Source organism: Alternaria postmessia (genome assembly GCF_024291825.1).
Source record: "Alternaria postmessia strain BMP 2775 chromosome Unknown scaffold_1, whole genome shotgun sequence".
Taxonomy (NCBI): domain Eukaryota; kingdom Fungi; phylum Ascomycota; class Dothideomycetes; order Pleosporales; family Pleosporaceae; genus Alternaria; species Alternaria postmessia.
In genome coordinates this window covers 158,198-181,842 of record NW_026260074.1, presented here as the reverse complement: position 1 = coordinate 181,842, position 23,645 = coordinate 158,198, and the positions used below count along the sequence as shown (strand labels likewise).

Sequence of the window (23,645 nt, the reverse complement as noted above, 5' to 3'; positions counted from 1 at the left end):
GTTGGCTACGTTGATTACGAGTGTTCTGTTGAATGACACCGACATAACAAGAGGGTATTTTTTTTAGTCACACGTCGCCTCATACGGCGAGTTCGCAGACACGTTCATGCTATCGTGCAAAGTCTTGCTCAGGCAGACTTCGCATATTCTTCAAGGTACGCAACAAGCAGCTTAGTACCATCTAGCGAGACAGCATTGTCTACAGCACCAAAGAAGTTAGCCTAGGTTGTTGGAGAGCTTTGCTTTGGGTCGGATCCTGGGTTGAGCACGTTAGACCACGTTGGCTTGCAAGCCGCGTAGCCCAATGTACCCTGTAAAGTCACGACTCGAAGCATGACTGGGAGCACCATCAATAATGCGGGAAGTATAGAGGCACTTACAATTACTGGCACGAATGCCACCCACGCTGCGGTGTCCTTTCAAGCCTAGCAGGCCCTTCTTCTCTGCACCCGCAAGGAAAGCCTTCTCCTTGTCCGCATCTCCACCAGAGACACGGAAGCAAATATTCATCCTGCTACGTACAGTCTTGTCGGGCACGACCTGATAGACATTAGAGTACTTTTCAAGTGTCTCGTATATGAGCCGGGCCTTTTCGTTGGAGACTTCCTCCTGACCACCGATACGCTTAGTGCCGTAGGAGTTGACTAGCCCAGACATGACCTGGCCAGCCACCCAGACGTCGAAGATGGGCAGTGTGTTGTAGAGTGAGTTGTTCTTCGCGATGGTGGGATAGTCTAGCACAATGGGGCCAACAGACAAGTTGAGCTCTCTCATGAGGTCGGGCGAAGCTGGAGTGGAGTGTGGCGGAAGAAGCGACTTCCGCATGATGACAATCGCGATGCCGGTGTTGCCAATGTTCTTTTGGGCGCCACCGAAGATGATGGCATACTTGCGCACGTCGACCTTCCGGGAGATGAAGTTTGACGACATGTCGGCACAGACCAATGGCGCGTCGTCGCCCTCGAGGCTCTGAGGAAAAGACGGGAACTCGACTCCGTCTACTGTCTCGTTGTCGCAGAAGTATACAAAGGCAGGCCCACCCTTGGAACGTGGTGTGAGGCTCCACTGGTCTTCAGAGGCGATTTTTCCAAATTTGCCGTCATTGACCTTGCGCGAGTCGGTGGCTACGTTGACGTGCTTCGCTCCTACAAGACGCGCTGCCTCTTGCGATGCCTTGAGCGACCAAGAGCCGGTGACGAGGTAGTCGAGCTTCAGCTCCTCATCGACGACCTTGCGCAGCCTCTTCATCAGCTCATCCTTGTTGTCGCCCACCTCTTCCGCAATCTTTGCGCGCTTCTTCTCTACCCATATCGAGACAAGGTTGTATACGGTCGCACTGAACTCGCCGCTACCGCCGCTCTGGAGGAAGAGGATCTCGTAGTCGTCAGGGATTTCGAGCAGGTCAGCAAGTGCCTTCTTGGTGTCTGCAAGAATCTCGTTGGCTTCTGGCGAACGATGAGAAATCTCGCAAAGACCGATGCCCTTGTCTTTGTAGTTCAGGAGCACCTGCGAGGCCTTCTCGAGGACCTCGGTGGGCAAGGGTGCAGGGCCAGCGCCAAAGTAGTTGACGTCAGAGCGGTTGACCATGGCGACGACGGATTTGGAGGTTAGTAGTGTTGTGTGCAGAGGAGAATCGAAGTGACATGAGAGAAATTGAGCAAAGAGGGGCGGTTTGTACAGAAAGTCTTCTCACGTCGCGTCATACGGAGAATGACTCTACTGCCCGCCTCTTACCAACAGCTGCTTCCGACTTCGGGCTAGCATGCAATATGGACATGGCGGGCCACGTATGCAGAGCACTCAAGTATGGTCCGCTACAGATGCTACATGCTCCCCGCGTGGGCGTTGAATGCATTATGCGAAGCAATTGAGCGCGTCTGGCTGTGTCCAATGGCAGCGCGAGGGAATGGATGACTGGCGCCGAAGTTCGGTGGGGAATTTTTGTCCGGGGAAGCGCGCATTCACCATTGCATACACCACATTGCTGCCATCCTCCAAGTACCAGCAATGGCAATGTCGCTACGGGCAGCGCGGCTCTTGGGTCGCAGGCAACTAGCAGTATGTTGTAAAACATGGTCTCATGCTCCGTCCCGTCTAACGTTGCAAATGTAGCCTCGAGCAGGTTTGGCTCTTCGTGCCGCCTCGTTCTCGCCTCGACCATGTCTCGCGCCACGGACGTTTGCTACGACCGCTAGCCGTCGCGAGGCCCAGGATGTCTTTCCCTCGATGAAAGAGAGCCCCGCGGCAAGCTTCCTCTCTTCGCTCAACGAGACGCCCAAGACACCGCAGACGCTCACAGAGAAGATTGTGCAACGACATGCCGTCGGTGTTGCGCAGGGCAAAGTCCTCAGGTCCGGCGACTATGTCACTTTGCAGCCACACAAATGCATGACACACGACAACTCATGGCCCGTCGCTCTCAAGTTCATGGGCATTGGAGCCACCAAGATCAACGACCCAAAGCAAATCGTCATGACTCTCGACCACGATGTGCAAAACAAGACGGAGAAGAACTTGAAGAAGTACAGCCAAATCGAGGAGTTTGCACAGAAGCAGGATGTCGTCTTCTATCCTGCCGGACGAGGCATCGGCCATCAGATCATGGTAGAGGAGGGCTACGCATGGCCAGGAACGCTCGCTGTGGCTTCCGACAGTCATTCCAACATGTACGGCGGTATTGGATGTCTGGGTACACCTGTCGTGCGAACAGACGCTGCGAGTATTTGGGCAACGGGCAAGACTTGGTGGCAAATCCCACCTGTCGCAAAGGTCACTCTGAATGGCAAGATGCCTCAAGGCGTGACTGGCAAGGACGTCATTGTTGCTCTGGCAGGTCTCTTTAACAAGGACGAAGTGCTCAACCACGCCATTGAGTTCACCGGAACCGATGAGACCCTTGGTAGCATACCCATCGATGATCGCCTTACCATTGCGAACATGACAACTGAATGGGGTGCTCTCACTGGACTCTTCCCTATCGACTCCACCCTCCACGGCTGGCTTCGCGCAAGGGCGACTCTAGCCGCCATGGGAGAGGGACAAGCCAAGGATCACCACCAGCAGCAGTTTATTCATGAACGTATTGATCAGCTGTTCACTGCTACTGGCATTGTTGGAGAGAAGATGGGTCACATTTTCAAGCCTGCGTTGGCTGCGGACAAGGGAGCCGTCTATGCCAAAGAGCTCTTCCTTGACCTGTCCACTCTGTCACCATATGTCTCCGGCCCAAACTCGGTCAAGGTTGCCACTCCCCTGCTTGAACTCCAAAGCCAGAACATCCCGATCAACAAAGCATACCTCGTATCTTGCACCAACTCCCGCGCTTCTGATCTCGCTGCCGCCGCCAACGTCTTCAAAGATGCTGCTGTTCTGAACGGCGGCAAGATCCCCAAAATCCCTGACAATGTCAACTTCTACATCGCTGCCGCGTCAATTCCTGAACAAAAAGCCGCGGAAGAGGCCGGTGACTGGCAGGCGCTCCTGGAAGCTGGTGCGCAGCCATTGCCTTCTGGCTGTGGTCCTTGCATTGGACTCGGTACGGGTCTCCTTGAGCCTGGTGAGGTTGGTATTAGCGCAAGTAACCGTAACTTCAAGGGTCGTATGGGATCGCCTGACGCCAAGGCCTACCTTGCTAGCCCTGAAGTAGTTGCAGCAAGTGCTTTGTCGGGCAAAATTTCAGGTCCTGGATGGTACGAGGCTCCTGAAGGCTATGCAGGCGTTCGGCGGGGAGAGGGCGATGGTGTTCCTGAGGAAGAGCGTATGATGACTATCGAAGACATGCTCGAGAAGGCCATCAAGGATGCTGAGGCTGCTATCGATACCTTTGGCAACGCCGAGCCCGAAACACAATCCGTGGATCCGCCCGCGACACCAGGCTCGGAAGCTGAGCCTTTGACTGAGATCCTCCCTGGTTTCCCCGAGAAGATCAGCGGCGAGATTGTCTTCTGCGACGCAGACAACATCAACACCGATGGTATCTACCCTGGTAAATATACATACCAAGACGATGTAACCCGCGAGAAGATGGCGGAAGTGTGCATGGAGAACTACGACCCCAACTTTGGCCAGATTGCAAAAGCTGGTGACGTTCTTGTCTCAGGTTTCAACTTCGGCTGCGGTAGCAGTCGCGAACAGGCTGCAACTGCTATCCTGGCAAAGGGTATTCCGCTCGTCGTCTCTGGTAGCTTCGGTAACATCTTCAGCCGCAACAGCATCAACAATGCTTTGATGGGTGTCGAGGTCCCCAAGTTGGCCAACCGCCTCCGCGAAGTCTTCTCTTCCCAAGACGCTTCGTCATCACAGCAAGCTATCAAGGAGCCTTCAAACAACCGTGAGTCGCTTGATTCACCACCCCCGGCTGCTGCTGCTCAGCCTAGCCAAGCCAAGCAATTGACCCGCCGCACCGGCTGGACTCTTGAGTGGGACGTTCGCAGGAGTACTGTCTCCGTACAAGAAGGACCCAATGGCGTCAAGTGGAACGTCAAGGTCGGCGAGCTGCCTCCCAATGTGCAGGAGATCATTGCTCTTGGTGGGTTGGAGAACTGGGTAAAGAAGGAGATTGGCAGCCCTCCCTCTTGAGCGTCATGGAGCTTGAAAATTAGCTTGTAACATTCGTGTATACCCTCTTGATGATATGCATAAGCGGCGTTGTGGTATTTAGACTATTTCAAGCAAGCAACACATTGTTCAGGAAACACGTAGTTCTACATTGAAAACTCGTAAACTGACCTAAGAGATCTCCAGCGCAATACCCCTTGTGTCTCGCTCCCCTCCACGTCAGCGAAGATAGACGGGCATACCCTTCTCCCACCCCTTCGCTCTGCAGCAATGCCAAGTATCCGTTTCGCTCACACCCTGCCCTCCGCTACTCTTCTGATCGATACTAGCATACACACTCCATCCCTCCTCCTCCAACATCTCTACCAGTGCTATCAACAATTCTCTGACCCTCATTGTTTCTTCGCCACTAGCTTGCCATGGGTAGCCTTTAAGTTTAAATTCCCAGATCCCAGGCGAATGCTGTTCGGATGCTGAAATCCAGTTGGCTCCTACACGAGATGGGAGGGAGCTATACAACGAAGCAGGTGCGTCCATAAAGCGCAGCCGATCTTGCCGACTGAACGACACAACACACCATTCGTGCGGCGATGGAGGTGGACTCTGGTATCGGAAGAGCAAGGTATCTTTGTCCACAGCACTCTTGCTTATATCGGTGTTAAGTGTTAAGAGCCACCCTGAGGCGTGTAGTGTTGCTAACAGACCGTTCATCAGACGTCGTGCGTGCACCCCCTCTTTTCCATGTCCGCGCCAGGGGTAACCATTGAGTTTTATCTCTTGACTGTTTGCGTATCGGCGCTCTTCGTCGATACCTTGAGGCCAGGTTCTTAGAACGGTTGCGCGGCAGCTGGAGATGATGGGTTCGGGAAAGCGCAGGAAACGAAGACGGTCTTCCTTGTGGAGAGACAAAGAGGCGAAACGTGTTTGCACGGGTGCTGATGATGCAGATCCGGAGGAGGAAGCTGCTGTGTAGGCAGGTGGAGGGGGTGCAGATAAATCATTGGGGGTGTCGTCAATTGATTCCCCTTTGGAATGACTGGAGGGCGACTTGCCTCGGAGTTTATCAAACATTTTGGCGGGGCTCTGGGAGGTTTCCTGGAACTTGAATGTTCTGTCGTTAGGTTGCGTGCGAGGAAGACTCCCAAGACCCGCTGACTGCGCGCCTTATGTCTTTAAGTCTTGTCGTTGTTGCACAGCCTCATGGCAACTTCCAAGATACCAATGGTCGGACCGTTTTAGTCCTGTGGGTGTAACCAACCACTCAAGCAGGTGAACAATGACGACCGAGTACACATGATACCGGTTTTAACCTGCCCTCAAGATATTTGTGGGGTCTTACATTTTTTGGCTAGCAAGATGAAAGATAGTGTATGTGTCTACCTAAAGCATGCAACATGACTTGGAGGAGTATAAGGTTCAGGATGGGCGTTCAATACGACACGACTACTTTCAGCTCTGGTAATGCCGGTGTTCTGTCCAATGTCAAGATGGAGGGCTCCCCAGGATATGCATGGTAGCGCGGCTTGGCGGGGCGACACCGGACATTGAACTCGCTTCCCCGACGACTTTTTTTTGGAGCGGGTATCGTTGGGCATCTTATCTCTAGCTCCCGTTCTTCATTGCTCGGTACCGCAATCGCCTTGCGCTGTTGCTCCCTCTAACGTCTGTCAATTCTCAATTTCCTCGTTGCTCGAAGTTTTCGATCATGACGCCATCACCTTCCGAAGCCGTAGCAAAGGTTGCGCAAGCCGCTGCCGGCACCAACTCGTCCGCAAAGGTGTACAAGAGGGAGTCCAACACAGCTAGGGTATTGGGTGCAGGTACATATGGCATTCTTGAGGCAATTTCACTCATCTGACTTGGATAGGATGTGCGGGTATCGCAGAGCTTATGGTCTTCCACCCTGTCGACACCACAGCGAAGAGGTTGATGAGCAACATTGGAAAGGTGCGACATATCCACGAAATTACCCCACGATCATGTCTGACTCGAGCAACTGCAGATTGAAAACGCAGCGCATCTTAACAAGGTCGTCTTCAGGGACGCGGCCAACGCCTCGGTCGGTGGTCGTTTCCTTTCTCTCTTCCCCGGTCTCGGCTACGCTGCCGCATACAAGGTGCTCCAGCGAGTATACAAGTTTGGCGGACAGCCCTTTGTACGGGACTACCTCGCGCACAACCACGGTGACAGCTTCGACCGCGCATTCGGCAAGGGCAACGGCAAGGCCATCATGCACGCAACTGCAGGTTCCATTATCGGTATTGGTGAGATCGTTCTCCTGCCATTGGACGTACTCAAGATCAAGCGACAAACAAACCCCGAGGCTTTCCGAGGCCGTGGTCTGGTCAAGATTGTCTCAGACGAAGGATTTGGACTGTACCGTGGTTGGGGATGGACCGCAGCACGTAACGCGCCAGGCTCGTTTGCGGTATGTTCCAGCACTCTACGAAAAAAGAAAGCATATACTAATGTAAACACAGCTCTTCGGTGGTTCCGCCGTCGCCAAGGAGTACCTCTACAAGCTCTCCGACTACAACTCGGCATCATGGTCGCAAAACTTTGTTGCCTCCATCGCCGGAGCTAGCGCGTCGCTCGTCGTCTCTGCTCCTCTCGATGTCATCAAGACCCGTATTCAGAACAGGAACTTTGAGAACCCCGAGAGTGGATTCAGGATCGTGTCCAACATGATGAAGCACGAGGGCTTCACTTCCTTCTTCAAGGGACTGACACCTAAGCTGCTCATGACCGGACCTAAGCTCGTGTTTTCCTTCTGGTTGGCCCAAACGCTGATCCCTGCCTTTGGCAAGATAATGTAATGTGTTGCGATGAACTTATCCTGATGTCTGTAATATATGGGAGGTTTGGGTTTACCGGTGCTATAGAACTAGCAGGTTGGGCTACGTCAAAGGCAACGACGTACGAAGAAGCGCATACTCCTGCGAACGAACGACACATTCTCCATTCTATGAAAAAGCGAACTCAGGCCGAATAATGGCACCTTTGCGGACTGAAAGTGATGATGATGATGCGTGCCATGGCTGGCTGACACCCGTGGACCCTGGTGACTGTCACGTGCGTGCACCGATGGCATCTGCTGGATTATGATGTATGATCTGCCACTGTCTCAGAGCCCTGGAATGAAATGGGGCAGACTAGGTGTCATACGTCAGAAAGCGCAGCAGGCATCTCACTGGAGAAAGTTAGGCGGCCGACCAGCAGGCGTGAATGTGATGTTCCCATGGCGCGACGAGCTACGGCAACTTGTGACCACGGATTTGGGCTGAATGCCAAGCTAATTCACATCTGGTATCCGCGCATTGCACCTCGTCCACCTCTACTTAACACCGTCCGCCTCGACGACCCGCGATACCCCCACGACTACTGCCTTTGATAACCCCCCAACTTACATCCATAGTCTCTACCTTCTTCTCAACCCCGCAACACCGCCATCATGAACCCTGAGTGGTACGTAACCTCCGCGCGACGCCCACCGCCACAGGCTGGGGAACGGCGACGCCAAATCTGGGGTTAGGACCATGCTAACTTGGATACCTGCAGAGTACTTTTTATCCCGGCTGCAGTCCTGTTGCTGCCGTCCCCGCCATGGATGGCTCCCGCTGACGGCTCGCCTTACAACAGATACGACTACCTCTTCAAGCTTCTCCTCATCGGTGACTCTGGTGTCGGAAAGTCCTGCCTGCTGCTCCGTTTCGCAGACGACACATACACCGAGAGCTACATCTCGACCATCGGCGTCGACTTTGTGCGTTCACCCGCGCACCTGCAGCCTAGACCGGCGATGAACTAACAAGGACCAGAAAATCCGAACGATCGAGCTCGATGGCAAGACCGTGAAGCTACAGATTGTGCGTATACTCGGGGTTGCAGTGTCTGGGAGCAGGTACTAACAGCCATGACAGTGGGATACTGCCGGCCAAGAGCGTTTCCGAACCATCACATCCTCGTACTACCGCGGCGCCCACGGCATCTGCGTCGTCTACGATGTCACAGACATGGACTCATTCAACAACGTGAAGCAGTGGCTGCAGGAGATTGACCGATACGCAACCGAAGGCGTCAACAAGCTGTTAGTGGGCAACAAGTCCGATATGGCAGACAAGAAGGTTGTCGAGTACACTGTAGCAAAGGTACGCTCATGCCGTGACTCGCCACGCACCCTCAGTATCTAACAACATCACCAGGAGTTCGCAGACAGTCTCGGCATCCCATTCCTCGAGACCTCCGCAAAGAGCGCTACCAACGTCGAGCAAGCTTTCCTAACCATGGCCCGCCAGATTAAGGAGCGCATGGGTACCACAACTGCCAACACCAAGCCCACAGTCCCCATTGGCCAGGGCCAAGGTGTGCAAAACGGATCTGGCGGAGGTTGCTGCTAGAGAAGAGGAAGAGTCGTTATGTGTCGGAGAAACGTACCAGTGTTTACGGACGAGCGGCATACAACGTGGGTGGAACAAGCTCCCGTTCTTATGCGATGCGAGGATTGGTGCGGTACTACCATAATGCTCACTGACTACATGACCGCCATGTCTCTCCCATTCGTCACCGTTTCCACGTTTCCACTCCGAACCTGTGTGCTAGCATGGCGACACCCGATCGGATAGAATGGGGGCTCTCGTTTGGATTTCTGGGATGTGCTGGTGTCTGCATTACAATTTGTGGTGGCCACTAGGTCTCTTTCCTTGGTGTGTTTAGGTGTTCTTTAATATGGGCAATCAGATTCTACCTCATAGCTCTCGGTGCTCGCTCGACAAACTGAAATTTGCGCTCTAGTGATGTGAAGACACCAGTATTGTCACAAATATGATCAACCGCGGATCGAACAGACAGCAGCTCGTTACAACCAACATACCTAATTACCGACTGTCCAACTCGAGGATCAAGCGACCATTTTGACATCCAAAATCAGCCCTTGAAGCGCCCTTCTCGGCGTGTACGACATGCCGCGTACCCTTCGCTCCTTCCCGTATCCGGAAGAATGCAGGCGCTGACGTATGCTGGCGCCTCGACTAGGCATCCCCTCCGGACAACACTAAATACTCGGGTCCTGGATCGGCCTGCAAAAGCAAGTTCGACCAAGGCTTTTTCTTTACTCTTTTGTTCTAGAGTTTTCCTAACTTTTCTAATGCTTTAAGGCCCTGGTGTATCGACCTGAGTACCTCAAACAGACGCCATCCCTTCGCTTTGCCCAACGCATTCACGTGAATGGCGCATTCGAGACGAACACACCCAACCCTTGACTCTGGATTATGTCTATACAAAATGCGCCTGTCAGAGCAGCACAATGGCTCGGTCGCGAACTGGGGCTTGCGACTATGAAACAAGCCGGAAAAGATGTGTACATCATCATCCTGGCGCGTTACATCCGTCTTTTCGCATATGGCAGTGTGGCGCTCATCCTGGCACTCTTCTTTCAAGAGCAAGGCTTCTCAGACGAACAGATCGGACTATTCATGTCATTGACGTTGTTGGGAGACGTAGTCGTCAGCCTTCTTCTTACCCTCGTCGCCGATACACTTGGACGACGTCGCACTTTACTCCTCGGAGCGGTGTCTATGGCCATATCTGGCGCTGTGTTCGCCACAACGAGTAACTATGTTGCTTTGCTTCTCGCAGCTATCATCGGTGTTATCAGTCCGAGCGGAAACGAGATCGGGCCGTTCAGAGCCGTCGAAGAGTCGACGTTGGCGCATCTGGTGGCTGAGGACAAGAGATCAGATGTGTACACTTGGTACGTCGTCCTGGCTGTACTGGGCACGTCAACGGGTTTGGCCGTTGGTGGAGTGGCTGTCGACAACTTGCAAGCTATCGAGGGTTGGACGGATCTGGATGCGTATCGTGCGATATTCTGGATCTACACCGGTGTTGGTTGTATCAAGGCTTTGATGACACTCTTTTTGAGCCAGAGATGCGAACATAGCGACTGGAACGATGAACGCAACAAACCCGCTGCATCGCCCGAGACCGAACCATTACTGAACGGTCACGAAACCGAGGATTCAAGCACTGCGGCACGGGAACCATCCCCTAAAAAGTCCAAGAGATTCTGGCATTCTCTTAGCAAGATTTCCAAGTCAAGTCGCATCACTCTCATCAAGCTATGCAGCTTGTTTTTTCTAGATTCCTTAGGCTCTGGGATGGTTCCGTTCAGTTTGATCAACTACTACATGGAACGCAAATTTGATCTGCCAAAGGGCAAGTTAGGCGGCATCATGTCTGCAACGTGGTAAGTCATGTTTGCAAGCAAATTCCAACTTCAGAACCATGCACTAATCAACTAACAGGTTTGTATCGACACTTGGTAACGTCTTCGCTTCAAGTCTAGCGAAACGTCTCGGCTTGATTCAAGCCATGGTCTTTACTCACTTACCTTCCTCTATCTTCCTTGCGCTACTCCCGGTTCCTTCAGGCCTTGCTCTAACTATATGTCTTCTTGTTGGCCGCTCAGTGCTCAACTCTATGGACCAAGCGCCACGATCAGCCTTCCTCTCGATCGTCGTCTTACCCGGAGAGCGCACAGCTGTTATGGGAGTCGTGAACATACTCAAGACGCTGTCTCAGAGCAGTGGACCAAGTGTCACTGGTGTACTTGCTGGGAACAATCATTTCTGGGTCGCATTCGTTGCAGCGGGTAGCTTGAAAGCGACTTACGATTTGCTGCTACTCGCGTTCTTTGGCGGAAGGGTACAACCGCGGAAGGAGGAACCTGTACCCGAAGTAGTCAGGGGCGTCGAAGAGCATGACAATGTTGAACAGCCAGTGGACGTACAGAGGACGGCTTGATGTACTTTAACGGAAGTTGACCGAGCAGGCCCAGAAACGTTAAGTAGACCGACGTTAGCATAAGCCAAATTTTGGTACGATTCATAGCATCTACTGCGTTCAATGTGGCCATTGTTGAAGCTACACCGCTAGGTACGGATGGAAGCTGACATGGCCCTACCTCGGCAAGCTTCTTCCTAGGCTTACCTAGGTAAAGAGATGCTTCCCGTACGCCTACAAGGTCAAGTCAACACGACAACATCACAGTTGTTAGCATTCACCTTACATACCGTTTCCCGTTGCCGATCTTAGGCATGAGGGTTCTAGTCTTCACCTAGACATGCACGTTGTCTGCACGATGCGACCAGCTCAATGGTCAGCTAGTCGGCCAACTCTCCGATCGTCGACACTGGCGATCTAGCCGAGGACAGGCCTCTGGGCATGCACAGTGGGTGCACGAGATCAAGTGAGCGATGAATTACCCGAGCCCTTCAGCGTTGATTTCGAGCTGGCTAACTACACCAAGAAGGTCGCATATTTCGATACCCAATCATACTCGAGCACGGCCGCAGGAGATGAAAGCTCCACTTGTCTGCACGCGACCCAGACCCTGGCGTGCATGGTTCGCCGCTACAACTACGCTTACCCTAACGATACTCGGACCCCGCAAAATTTTATGCTTAAAGACCGCCTCATGTCCTACCACCCAATGTCACGGTAGCAGTTCCCCGGATTCTTTACTTTTGTTTTGGTCAAGAGTGAGTGGAGCGGCGTCGCAGACCCCACTATCGTCCTAGAACAGTTCAGGCGATCGCCATCGGCCCGATCGTTTGGTTTGGAGAAAGTTGACGACAGTAACCATGGCGGAAGAGAAGGATATCCAGCCTACCATGGCTCCTCCCCTGGATCATGATTTCGATCATGAGGCTGATCACAAGCGCGCTGCCAACAAACTTGTTGACGACGCACGACTCGCTACCGACAATGAACGGAAGATGACCCTGATGCAGGGCATCAAACTCTATCCCAAGGCGATTGGATGGTCTGTCCTCATCAGCACGTGTATCGTCATGGAAGGGTACGATGTTTGTCTACTGAACAACTTCTTCGGTTTCCCGCAATTCAAGCAAAAGTATGGCGAGCAGCTTCCGGACGGCTCATGGGAGATTCCAGCAGCATGGCAAGCCGGACTCTCGAACGGAGTTATTGTGGGCGAGATCATTGGACTGTTCCTCAACGGATGGATCAGTGAGGCTATTGGATACCGATACACTGTCATGGGATGCTTGCTTCTAATCATTGGCTTCACTACGATCTTTTTCACAGCTCAAACAGTGGTGCACTTGCTGGTTGCGGAGATTCTTTGTGGTATCCCATGGGGTGTCTTCCAGACGCTTACAATCACGTACGCTTGCGAAGTTTGCCCTGTTGCTCTACGCGGATACTGTACGTTTATCCAAACTCTACCACCCAACACACAAGCTTACATCAATTAGTGACGACCTACGTCAACTTCTGCTGGGGCCTAGGCCAAGTTATCGGCATTGGTGTCATTCGCTCCATGGTCGACCGACCTGATGAGTGGTCGTACCGTATTCCTTACGCGCTCCAATGGATGTGGCCAGTTCCTCTTATCATTGGTGTGTTCCTGGCACCCGAGTCGCCATGGTGGTTAGTCCGTAAGGGGAGAATCGACGATGCGAAGAAGGCTCTGCTTCGACTTACCAGCCTCGACCGCGAAACCGATTTCGATGCCGATGAAACGGTAGCAATGATGGTACACACTACTGCTCTCGAGGAGAAGATCACTCAAGGAGCTAGCTACTGGGACTGCTTCAAAGGTACTGACTTGCGTCGTACTGAGATCGTGTGCATGGCCTGGGCGATTCAGAACCTGAGTGGAAATGCTTTCTCTGGATACTCATCTTACTTCCTTCAACAAGCTGGCCTACCCGCATCAACTTCCTACGACTTCGCAATGGGCCAGTATGGTATCAACATGGCCGGTGTCTTTGGCGCATGGTACCTTATGAAAGTTGGGTTTGGACGACGAACGCTCTATCTAGGAGGTCTCTGTGGACTATGTGCTATGCTCTTCGTCATGGGCTTCCTTGGCTTGGTGCCAGACTCTCAGCGCGAAACGGGTGCTATGGCTACTGGAGCTATGATGATAGTGTGGGCCATGTTCTACCAGCTGACTGTCGGTACCGTGTGCTACTCCCTCGTTGCTGAGCTCTCCACACGTCGCCTCGCTATCAAGACTGTTGTTCTCGGTCGCAACCTTTACAATGTTATCGGCATCATCACATCCGTTCTCACGCCCTACATGCTCAACCCAGGAGCCTGGAACTGGTAAGTGCTTCTTGTCCCCTACTCATCAACATACTAAATGAACTACAGGGGCAACTACGCCGGATTCTTCTGGGCCGGGTCCTGCTTCCTAAGTATCGTCTACACGTATTTCCGTCTTCCTGAGCCCAAGGGCCGCTCCTTCGCCGAGCTAGATCTGCTCTTCGAGAAGCGAATTAGCGCGCGCAAGTTTGCGAGCACATCTGTCGATGTGTTTGAGGATAGTCATATCCAGGGAACTGCTGCTTTTGACCGCTACGAAGAAAAAGTTGATGCTGCTGTGAGAACCGAATCTGTTGCTGCTGGTGTTACGAAGGTTTAATGACAAGAAGATTTAGGTTGCGATGTGATAAAGAGAAGAATGTGCATGAGCGTATGATGCATGTTCCATATAACGGGACCCATGGGCTTTGGTATTACTTTAATTAATTTCTCCGTTACGCTTCATCTGGCTTTAAATTCTGCCCTATGTGATAAAGCTCGACATATGCGATGCAGTATCGCCAAGTTCTCGTCCGAGATGATTGGACTTGGCATCCTAGGCTGCTGCGAGAGCGGGGCATTGTGCTGCGGACAAGGTTGCTTCCTTTCTTTCCCATCTACAATAATCTGATTGGCGTTGATACAACCATCGAGGAACGAAATTCTCTTGTCGATTGCATCGATCCACCTCGTGATTTGACCACATCTGCATACATGGAGGAGATAGTCAGGAGAAATGAGTGAGGTTCAGATCTTTTGTTTACATTGCCGTTGTTGCTAACGATCAGCTATATACAGATATATCGGCTCTAATCAAGAGCGAAAAATAGCAATTGAGGCAGCAATTGCAGGAAGGAGAAGATGCCGCAAGCTGGCCAACGAACTCCACGCCGTGTTGCCTAGAGAGCTCCGAAACATGATCTACACTTACATCGTGGGACCGTCAGCCCAGCTTGAGTACGCTTTTGACATCCATGGCATCATTCAAATTGGCTTCTTCGAGCCTGGGCAATCCGAAGATCTCGAAAGTTTATCCATGTTTGGCGAAAGTTGTCAAATTCAACCCAGATCCTGGGCTATGGACCCAGCATACTTTGGAACCGATGTAGTAAAAGAGCTAGCGGAAGCTTACTATGCTTTGAATCGTTTTGCACTTACCTCGGAGGAGTTCTTATATCCATTTCTGACCTTCGACCCGTTGGCCCTAGGTATAAAGCCCTACGAGCATATCCGGCGCCTTGACCTTACGCTCGATTTCGAGGATCCCCGTGACGTAAACTTTGCCAGTGTCGCAACTCACCTACAAGCTCTACAACTCATCCCTGAAAAGCGGCGCAAGATGGACATACACGTCAATCTCACCACGTCTTTTACACCATATCACAACACCAAATTCTGGTATTCAGTTGGAGCCGAGCGCATCATGCTCAATATCCTCGAGTTACTCAGATGGCCCGTATACGAGTTACTGCACAAGGGACATGCGATCCAGGTTCTCCATGAAAACTTGGATGGACGGGACAGGACAAGTTTGCAAATCCCACAGAGGAATCTAACAAGTTATTGCTCTTCAAATTCAAAGATGTCTCACAAGGCTGATTTCTTCTACATGACCAAGGAGGAGTGGCTCAAGGTAAATTGTGTTACTTTCTCGTTCTCTCCTCACTAACAACATGGAAAAGGAAAAGGGAGGAGATACCGTCGCGGATCCCGCATCCCACTATATCCTTGCACTGCCTACAGCCGCAAACGAAGCAAATAACGCGGATGAAGTAGTAGAAGACCACTTACTCGAAAAACGAGTTCGCAAAGCTCTGAAAAGGCGTTGGGATAAGGATAGTGCCCTCAACGGATTCAGTTACGGGTATGAGAATTAGGCGTGACTGCCTGCTATCATGTCAACAATACATGTGCTATGCGAACAAACATTCTGGTTCACCCACAAAGTAGAGACAATCAAGACGCAGTAACGCAAAAGTCAAGTTGATCATCACAAGCAAACAATTAGATTAGTTACGAACATTATGCGCAAAGCATCGCTCAGACCAAATCCACACTACTACTAGCCAGCACGAAGACTGACCAAAGCCGCCGTCTCAAGGTGTAAGCTTAGTACAAGAAAAGTAACGGAACAAAGGAAAGGGCGTGCGTCGCAGCGGTGGTGGAAAATGAGAGAGTAAACGCTCAAGGGTATGAAGTTTGTGTGACAAGCCATGCTAAACATATTTACTCATACAAAAGAGCGATCCGTGGTACGTGAACGGTTGATCTGGATGACAGCGACAAAGATATTTAGTTTCCGCCAGAGGCCAGGTGGTCAGCGGCCTGTCAAATATGTTAGTTTAGCTTCTTTATCTGAGAGAATAGTTACACCGCTTACCTTGTTGATGTCGTAGTCGTACTTCTCGAGCGCAGACAAGGCATCGTTGCGATCATAGCCCATGCCGGTCAGCTTCTTGAGAATGGGGTCGTCATGCTCGGTTCCAGTGCTGATTGCACGGCCAAGCGATGGCATCTGAGGAGACAGTTGATGCGATTTGGATGAAGAAGCGGCCGCCTCTTCATTGTCGAGGGTGTCAAAGACAGACTTGCCAAAGTCAGTGGATGCTTGCTGTGAGTGCGAGCCCTTGTCGGTCTGTGACGACTCGAGGTTGGAGAAGATGGCGTCCCAGTCCTGAGAAGAGGCAGCGGGCTGAGGCTGCTGAGGTTGTCCTCCAAAAGTCTGCGACAAGTGCTCGAAGTCGCTGAAGCTGTCATCGCCGCGCGGCTTGCCGGTCGGGGTCTGCTGCGAAGCCATGGTGTTGGACTTGGAGGCAGCTGGTGAGTCGAACACGGGGTTGAATTCGTCAAGACCTTCACGGTGCTGCGAAGAGAACATGAAGTCCTCATCAGCCCTGTCGTCTTCCTTGGCATCCGCTAGGTCATCGAATCCGGCGTCGAAGTCATCATTGAAGGCAGACTTGCCAAGTTGGGGCGCGTTAGTAGACGGCGAGGGACCCTTGTTGTTGTTGTTGTTGTTGTTGTTGTCATTGGCACCGTACGACAGAGCAGAATGGTATTGATCGGATGGTACGGTCGACGATGGAGTGTCTAGAGGAGGGGGCGATGTTGTCGCAGATTTGGACGGGCCACCAAAGAGAGCAGCTCCGTGACCACCGGGGGGATTGTACGACTTCTCGGGGCCCTGCGCTGTATCAGGCGAGCTTGGCGATGTAGGGTCTTCGCGAGAGGGCAGCAGGCCGCCGAACTCGGGAGGGAATTGGTTCGATCCACTTCTGGTTTGGTTCACACTGGACTCGTAGGTAGGTGGTGATTTTTGCGCGCTAGGGGAGGGCAAGCCACCAATGTTGGAGTCCAGGCGAGTAGTCGGTGGTGGGGCTCTGTAGAGCTCATCGCTCGACGCAGTACCCGGTCGCTGCTGTTGCTGAGGACGCTGCTCTTGTCCGGTGCTAGTACGCTTCTGATTGGGCGACGCGGATGTAAAGTTGTCGTCAAAGCCCCGCTCATCGTTGCTGTCGCTATCATCATCGTGAGCAAGATCCTCAATCGGCGGGAACTCCTTGTTGAACTTGTTGGAGTTGTCCGCAGTTGCGCTCGTAGTAGATGCGGTGGCAGTGTTCTGACGGTTAGGACCGAAGCCAGCGAAAGCCGCGTCGAAATCATCCTTACCTCCACGGGGCTGTTCATTGGAGGTGCTGCCAAAGGGGTCGGCACGGTTGTTGTTCCTGTTTGGACCACTCAAACTGCTCTCTCCAGTCTGGTTCTGCTGGAGAGGCGTAGCGCCGTCTCGAGGGAAGGCTCCAGGGATGTCTTGCCCAACACCAGCAGAGGGTGCTCCGAAGTTCGTGAAGGTGTCCTTGCGATCCTCAGCTCTGGTTGAGCGCTGAGTGTCACTGGTGACGCTGGCCACAGGGGAGGCTGAGAAGTTTCTGTTGAACAAGGAAGGGTTGAAGTTGTCGGTTTCGGTCCTGTTTGTCTCAGAGCGCTCTACGGCGGGCTTCTCAGCTATAGGAGTACTAGCAGGTGAGGCCTGTGAGATCGTAGGTGTCTCATTGCCAGTGGCACCATATCTGCTAGCAGGAGCAGTCCCGCGTACAGAGGAGCTGAAAGAGTCGGATCGTTGGCCACCCTCTCTTAGAGGCAAGAATGAAGAGCCGAACTGGCGCGACTCCGGAGGAGCTGGTGGGTCTGCACCACGCGGAGACTCCTGGTAAGACGACAGAGGAGGCGATGTAGAAGGTGTGGGAACACCAGGTCCTTCCGAAGATTGTACCGACTGGCCGGATGGGACAGAGAAGCTAGGACCTTGGCTCTGGTTCTCGGGACGGAAGGACACAGGAGGTGCACTGCTTTGGGGTGTGCCGAAGCTACCGAACACGCTGTCAAAGTCTTTGTGGGGTCCTTCACGGGCAAAGCCAGACGGCGACATGGTGTTCTCAGCAGGCTGTGGGGACTTGCGGAAGAACGGGTTCGTGCTTTGACTGGTCGTGGAAGCCGCAGGGCTGACAACGGCGGGTGTCTGGGCTTGGGGACTACGAGTGCCCTCCTCCTGAGACTTGGTCAAGTCGCTCATCTCATTCTTAATCTTGTCGCGTTCTCCCTCGTTGGTAGCAAGCTGCTTCTTGTTGATTGCCACCATACCCTTCTGCTGGCGAGCATCGTTCCTCATCTTGTCAAGCTGAGGTCGGAGCTGTCCGATCTCAGCGTTGAGCTGACGGATACGCTCCTTCAAGTTGTTGTTCTCGCGTTGGTCAGCCTCAAGTTGACCTCCCACTTGTCGGTGCTGGTTCTGGAGATCCTGGTAGGATCCCTCGATCATAGCAAGGTCTTGTTGCAACTTCCGGGTCTCGTTACGGGAGCTAGCCAGTCGGTCCTCCAATGCCTTGACAGCCTTGACCTCCTGGTCATACTGGGTCTTGAACTGCGATAGGCGGAGCTCGAGGTCGCGCTTCTGGGTATTGACACTGTTCAGATCGCCCTCGGTTGCGGTCTTCTTGTTCTGAACCTCCTGCATCTGGTTTCGCAGAGTGGTCATCTGGTTCGACATATTGGCTAAGTCGGTTGAGTCTTGCGTTAGTTTCTTGTTAATTTCAGCAACATCCTCTCCGCCCAACAAATCGTCCATTGCGGATGGCGTAGAGTGTTGTGGCAGGCCAGAAGCACCCGATTGTCCCGTAGAATGCGCGGTAAGAGTTTGACCAAACGACGAGCTAGGCATGAAGGGCTTGAACGTAGAGGCAGGGTTCCTCGGTTGAGGCTGGAATGGGTGAGGTGAAGTAGGCGAAGTCGGCTTGCTTCCAAATGGGTCGGCCTCGAAGGGTTTGCTGAACGTAGCAGAGCCACCTGTCGACTGCGGTTGCTGAGGAGCAGGAGCCGGTGCTGTGAAGGCGTCAAGGCCAAAGAGATCTTCTGCAGCTGATTTGGCAGCACGAGGAACGGGTGGTGCAGGTTGGGGCGCAGCGACTGGTACTGCTTGGTTGGCGGCGGTCCGTAGGCTTGGAGGAATCAAACTAGGTGGTAGTGTCGCTGGCAGCTGGTCTCCTTTCCGTTGTTGACGGATCAGATACATTGCGACCGCGAACTCGTCCTTGGATAGTTGACCCTCTGAATTAATGTCTGCAAGGTCCCATATTCCCGCAAGGACATCTTCGGGTAGCCCGGAGTCACTGAAGAAGCGCACTGCCTGGTCTCCAGTAATGAAGCCACGGCCCATGGTGTCGACGGTCTTGAAGAGGTTGTCGTATGAAGCCTTCTCTTGTGGGCTGATCAGCCAATCGCTGCCAGTCGGTTGAGGTGGTGGAGCTGGTGCTCCAAAAGGCGTCCTTCCAAGGGGACTCGATTGCCGTGGCACGTTTTGCTGGCCGCTGAACTGGCGTGGAATGGACATTGATTGGTCTGGACGTCCTGGGGGAGGTGCGAGTTGCCCTCGTCGCGAGGCGGCTTCGTACAAGCCTGGGGGTAGCGCAGTCGGAAGTGCCTTCATGTTGCCTGTTCGGTACGAGGCTAGCATGTGCATGGCGATGATGAACTCGGTCACATTGAGAGCGCCGCGCTGCTCGGTGTCGGAAAGATTCCAGATGCGGCCGAGGACTTCATTGGGTAACCGCGCTTTTTCGAAAATCTCCTTTGCATTTTCACCTGGTATATGTTAGAGAGGTGTGCTAACAAGTCGTCGGAAGACATACCAGAGAGCACGCCATTGACGGCACCAGACTTCTCGAACAGGCCTGCGTATTCAGCAGCCTTGGCAGGTACTAGCGGAGGTACTCGGATGGGGCCGTTGCCGCTCATCTGAGGTTGTATGGAACCAGTGGGTTGTGGGGAGAAGCTAGGAGGTGCAGGAACAGAAGGGGCTGCCGATGGGATGTTCAAGCCCTCGAACTTGGGCAGGGGCGCGGCTAGATGAGCGTCAGCGCAAAGTCATGGCGGAAAGCGTCGAGAACATACGTCTGAAAGCCAGCTCTGGGGAGGGATCGCGGCCAGCCTGGTAGTGTCCGATGAGACGCAGGACCTGGCAGAAGCCGGCCATGGTCAAGAGACCGCGGTTCTCTGTGTCTGCAATCTGCCATATCTCACCCAGGACGGCTGGTGCCAACTTGGTGCGCTCGAAGAACTTGACGGCAATCTCGCCTGTTATGACGCCCAGCTTCTCCGTGTCGGCTTGCTGGAAGAGATACTGGAAGACGCGCTTCTCCTCGGGCGTCAGGTTGAGAACGGGCTGGTCTGCGCCGCATTAGCTGGGGTTCGAGGCGGGTGTCTGTCAAGACAAGTGACCACATACTCAATTCGCCGCTTTGCGAGAGGTCCGCCATGGCTGTGTGGGCGCAACGGGCGGCACTCGTGGGTATAGGGCTTCTGCCTGGGTGTATGAGGCTGAAGCTCCCGGCGCTGTCGTGTAATGGAGCGGGGAAGCTTTGGGCGGCCGGGCACGGGAAAGTCGCACAACTAGCGGTGGGCGGCTAGACGCGAAAAAACCTCTTCGAGGAGGGAAGATGGCCCGGTGAGGAAGGAGGGAGAGGCGATGGGGGTATTGATGTTGTTGGAGTGTGGGAGATGCGCCGGAAGCTTGATCCTCGTCGTCGCTACTAGGCGGAAGCTACCTGGCCTAGTGCTGGGTCGATGCTCATGGCTGTTTATTGGGCGGAGCACGGCAGCTGTCAATCTTGTGCGCATCAGCCACGCTGTCTCATGCATGTCCCAACACCCAGTCAGTGGCCTGCACATGGCCGGCCTCCGCATCTGCAGAATGCCACCAGCCAATGGCCCCCTCTGAATATCTTCCGATGCGCTTTTTGACCCACGTCGTCATCAGTATGGCGGATACGCATCTGAAGTCGATGCTGTTGTGTCATCGTGTTTGTTGTCGTTGTTATTGTATTCATTTTGTACATTATCCAAATGGCATTACTTCGTGATTACATGTCTTGTACAAGAGTGGTGAAAGTCCAAGGGTGGAACAACAAGATCTTCATCGCCGCTCACCACGACCCCGGCTGTTCTTCTCCCTCCAACATCTAGCAAATGCCAGACTAGGGCTGACTTCCTCACGTCTGCCCCACGCCCGCCCCAGCAGCCAGTCAGTGACACTGATGACCTTCGCTGTCCTGTCCCAATGCTGGCCCTCTTCTGTATGCTCGATGATGTGATTCAAGATGCGCCCCTCTTCGTCGAATTCAAACTTGAAGAGCCCAGTAAACTCCTGGTGGGGTCGTTTCGATCCTGCGACGATGCTCGTAATCTTTTCAACAACGTCGCTGACTTGGCCGTTGTCCTTCTTCTCCGATTTGCATGTCTGCCATCGGACTATAAGCTTCTCGTTGCGTACGTTGCTCGCTGACGAGGCGCCGTTCTTGACCATGCGCTCAGATAATATCTCGAGCTTCACATTGCCGAGTACTGGTACCTGGCCCCATGCGACTGGTGCTGTCCACAGTGCAGCTGCGTATGCGAACCTTCCGCTCACGGTGGGTAGATGAGGATGCGTCGAGGGAAATAGGTGGAGGCTGATGTGCGGGGAGAGGATGTCTTGCGGCAAGGGCGATATGAGGAGCGTGGGCAGGCGGTCGTGGAGCACCCGTATGGCTGTGGTCGTGTCAGTGGCCTGATGCGCTGCTCGACAGAGGACCAACTTACTGTTTCCGAGTTTCAAGTTGCGCTCGTTCAGTCGCTCCTTCCCGCGCTCATCGGGCTCGGGGTGTTTGCATGGCGACGAGCTAGTAAACCAGTGCCTGGACACGGATGCTTGCTTCGCGCCTACGGCTGTGATGTTCCTCTTGTACTGCTTGAGCCCCAGCAGCCGGGGCACAGTGAGCGATCGTGCTGGGCAAGTCAGAAGTTGCGTGCGGGCAGATGTCGAAAAGCGCCGCATCAGACCGCTGGTCATCTGTGTGGATAGGGATATGCGACCATAGGTAAGGATATGCTAGGTGGTGAGATGCCAATTGCGGAGGATTCGGTGTTTTCGTGCGCTAGTCGTACCACGGGAAAAGAAATGGATGGTGCATGGGTGGGTCCCTCCCGATTCCCATATGCCGGGGTATCGATCGTGACGTAGGTTTAGCGACTATCTCAATCTGTACTTCCCGCTGTATGCTACCGTCCTCGCCACGCCCATGTTCGCATTGAGATGTTCCGGTGGGACTATCGACCCTGACTTGCATAATGACGCCTATAAAGATCGAGTTTCCTCTGCTGAGGCCCAGCGTGTATGAACATCCAATCCCCTTTCCCCAGATTCTATAGAGCGCCTACCAGATAATCAATTGGTTTACAGCCGGTAAGAGCGACCCCGCAATTACCCCATGCCGATGCTAATACTAACAACTCCATCGTTAGTCTACGAAGATATAAGAACGTTCCTCAACTTTCCAGCTTCTCCACAATGGCCCCCTCTGGAAAGCGCATCGTCTTCACCGGTGGCTCAGGAAAAGCCGGACGCCATGTCATCCCGGAACTCATCAAGAAGGGGCATTCCATCCTCAACTGTGATCTAACCGATTTTCCTGACCCGGACGCTGGTGTTTTTACTCTCAAGACTGACCTTACGGACAGGTAAGTTGTGACTGTACAAAATGTTTATGTGACATACACTGACTTTTTGTCTTCACCTCTGCAGCGGCCAAGTCTTCAATGCGCTCACAACCCACTTCAACTTTGCCGGCTATGAAGGCCCTCATGTACCTGGTCCACCCGACGCAGTCATTCACTTTGCCGCCTATGCACGAAACATGCTTGTACCTGACAATGAGTGCTACGCTGGCAACGTCAGGTCAACATACAACGTCATCGAAGCAGCATGCAAACTCGGTGTTAAGAAGATTATCATCGCCAGCAGTGAGACAACATACGAAGTTTGCTTTGGCCAAGGAGATCTCGACTATGCCGCTTTCCCTCTAACCGAAGATATGGACGTAAATCCCATGGACACATATGCCATCTCAAAACTCTGTGGTGAGCGCGTAGCTCGCGGGTTTGCACGCCGCTTCGACGCCGACATCTATGTAAGTCATCTCCATGTACAAACTGCGTATGAGACATCTATTAATTCCGTACACCCATATACAGGCGCTCCGCATTGGTAACGTCATTGAGCCTCACGAGTATGAGCGTGACTTTCCAAAGTACATCAAGTCCCCGGAGGTTCGCAAGAGGAATGCCTGGGCGTACATTGATGCTCGTGATTTGGGCCAGATATGCGACTTGTGTGTATCGAAAGACGGATTAGGCTTCCAGGTCTTCAACGCGACAAATGACACTATTACCGCTACGTTCCCGACGAAACAGTTCCTGGAGCAGTACGCCCCGAATACACCCATTACACGGGAGATGGACGAGTGGGAGGCGCCACTGAGTAACCGCAAGATCAGAGATGTTCTCGGATTCAAGGAGGAACATAACTGGCGGAAGTACTACAACCCTGATAAATAGAAGAAGATGTGATCGGCCTAGTAATACCATCACGAGGCCACAAGTCACAC

General features: G+C 53.1%; 11 protein-coding genes across 11 annotated transcripts; 7 read left to right on the top strand and 4 right to left on the bottom strand.

Moving 5' to 3' along the window:
- Window positions 1-128: 128 nt before the first annotated feature.
- Window positions 129-1,587, bottom strand: J4E82_000068 (uncharacterized protein; the record flags this gene model as incomplete). The annotated part of the gene is made up of 2 exons (XM_051726392.1): window positions 129-199; window positions 381-1,587. 2 exons carry the CDS (start codon window positions 1,585-1,587, stop codon window positions 129-131), a joined length of 1,278 nt encoding a protein of 425 aa, XP_051593574.1.
- A 420-nt stretch (window positions 1,588-2,007) lies between these two features.
- On the top strand, window positions 2,008-4,578 carry LYS4 (mitochondrial Homoaconitase; the record flags this gene model as incomplete). The annotated part of the gene is made up of 2 exons (XM_051726391.1): window positions 2,008-2,058; window positions 2,113-4,578. 2 exons carry the CDS (start codon window positions 2,008-2,010, stop codon window positions 4,576-4,578), a joined length of 2,517 nt encoding a protein of 838 aa, XP_051593573.1.
- A 198-nt stretch (window positions 4,579-4,776) lies between these two features.
- J4E82_000066 (uncharacterized protein) lies at window positions 4,777-5,628 on the bottom strand (the record flags this gene model as incomplete). Its single annotated transcript, XM_051726390.1, has 1 exon — window positions 4,777-5,628. The coding sequence occupies one exon, from the start codon at window positions 5,626-5,628 to the stop codon at window positions 4,777-4,779; it is 852 nt and encodes a 283-aa protein (XP_051593572.1).
- A 634-nt stretch (window positions 5,629-6,262) lies between these two features.
- On the top strand, window positions 6,263-7,373 carry J4E82_000065 (uncharacterized protein; the record flags this gene model as incomplete). Its single annotated transcript, XM_051726389.1, has 4 exons — window positions 6,263-6,377; window positions 6,425-6,504; window positions 6,560-6,985; window positions 7,038-7,373. 4 exons carry the CDS (start codon window positions 6,263-6,265, stop codon window positions 7,371-7,373), a joined length of 957 nt encoding a protein of 318 aa, XP_051593571.1.
- A 791-nt stretch (window positions 7,374-8,164) lies between these two features.
- On the top strand, window positions 8,165-8,954 carry YPT1 (GTP-binding protein of the rab; the record flags this gene model as incomplete). The annotated part of the gene is made up of 4 exons (XM_051726388.1): window positions 8,165-8,320; window positions 8,376-8,423; window positions 8,478-8,705; window positions 8,760-8,954. 4 exons carry the CDS (start codon window positions 8,165-8,167, stop codon window positions 8,952-8,954), a joined length of 627 nt encoding a protein of 208 aa, XP_051593570.1.
- Window positions 8,955-9,824: 870 nt separating this feature from the next.
- On the top strand, window positions 9,825-11,358 carry J4E82_000063 (uncharacterized protein; the record flags this gene model as incomplete). The annotated part of the gene is made up of 2 exons (XM_051726387.1): window positions 9,825-10,801; window positions 10,860-11,358. 2 exons carry the CDS (start codon window positions 9,825-9,827, stop codon window positions 11,356-11,358), a joined length of 1,476 nt encoding a protein of 491 aa, XP_051593569.1.
- Window positions 11,359-12,197: 839 nt separating this feature from the next.
- Window positions 12,198-14,008, top strand: J4E82_000062 (uncharacterized protein; the record flags this gene model as incomplete). Its single annotated transcript, XM_051726386.1, has 3 exons — window positions 12,198-12,783; window positions 12,834-13,689; window positions 13,738-14,008. The coding sequence occupies 3 exons, from the start codon at window positions 12,198-12,200 to the stop codon at window positions 14,006-14,008; spliced, it is 1,713 nt and encodes a 570-aa protein (XP_051593568.1).
- A 374-nt stretch (window positions 14,009-14,382) lies between these two features.
- J4E82_000061 (uncharacterized protein) lies at window positions 14,383-15,545 on the top strand (the record flags this gene model as incomplete). The annotated part of the gene is made up of 3 exons (XM_051726385.1): window positions 14,383-14,408; window positions 14,467-15,301; window positions 15,351-15,545. 3 exons carry the CDS (start codon window positions 14,383-14,385, stop codon window positions 15,543-15,545), a joined length of 1,056 nt encoding a protein of 351 aa, XP_051593567.1.
- Window positions 15,546-15,960: 415 nt separating this feature from the next.
- J4E82_000060 (uncharacterized protein) lies at window positions 15,961-20,480 on the bottom strand (the record flags this gene model as incomplete). Its single annotated transcript, XM_051726384.1, has 5 exons — window positions 15,961-15,993; window positions 16,049-19,806; window positions 19,854-20,066; window positions 20,116-20,391; window positions 20,450-20,480. The coding sequence occupies 5 exons, from the start codon at window positions 20,478-20,480 to the stop codon at window positions 15,961-15,963; spliced, it is 4,311 nt and encodes a 1,436-aa protein (XP_051593566.1).
- Window positions 20,481-21,136: 656 nt separating this feature from the next.
- J4E82_000059 (uncharacterized protein) lies at window positions 21,137-22,051 on the bottom strand (the record flags this gene model as incomplete). The annotated part of the gene is made up of 2 exons (XM_051726383.1): window positions 21,137-21,750; window positions 21,802-22,051. The coding sequence occupies 2 exons, from the start codon at window positions 22,049-22,051 to the stop codon at window positions 21,137-21,139; spliced, it is 864 nt and encodes a 287-aa protein (XP_051593565.1).
- A 498-nt stretch (window positions 22,052-22,549) lies between these two features.
- J4E82_000058 (uncharacterized protein) lies at window positions 22,550-23,595 on the top strand (the record flags this gene model as incomplete). Its single annotated transcript, XM_051726382.1, has 3 exons — window positions 22,550-22,719; window positions 22,784-23,168; window positions 23,233-23,595. 3 exons carry the CDS (start codon window positions 22,550-22,552, stop codon window positions 23,593-23,595), a joined length of 918 nt encoding a protein of 305 aa, XP_051593564.1.
- Window positions 23,596-23,645: the final 50 nt, after the last annotated feature.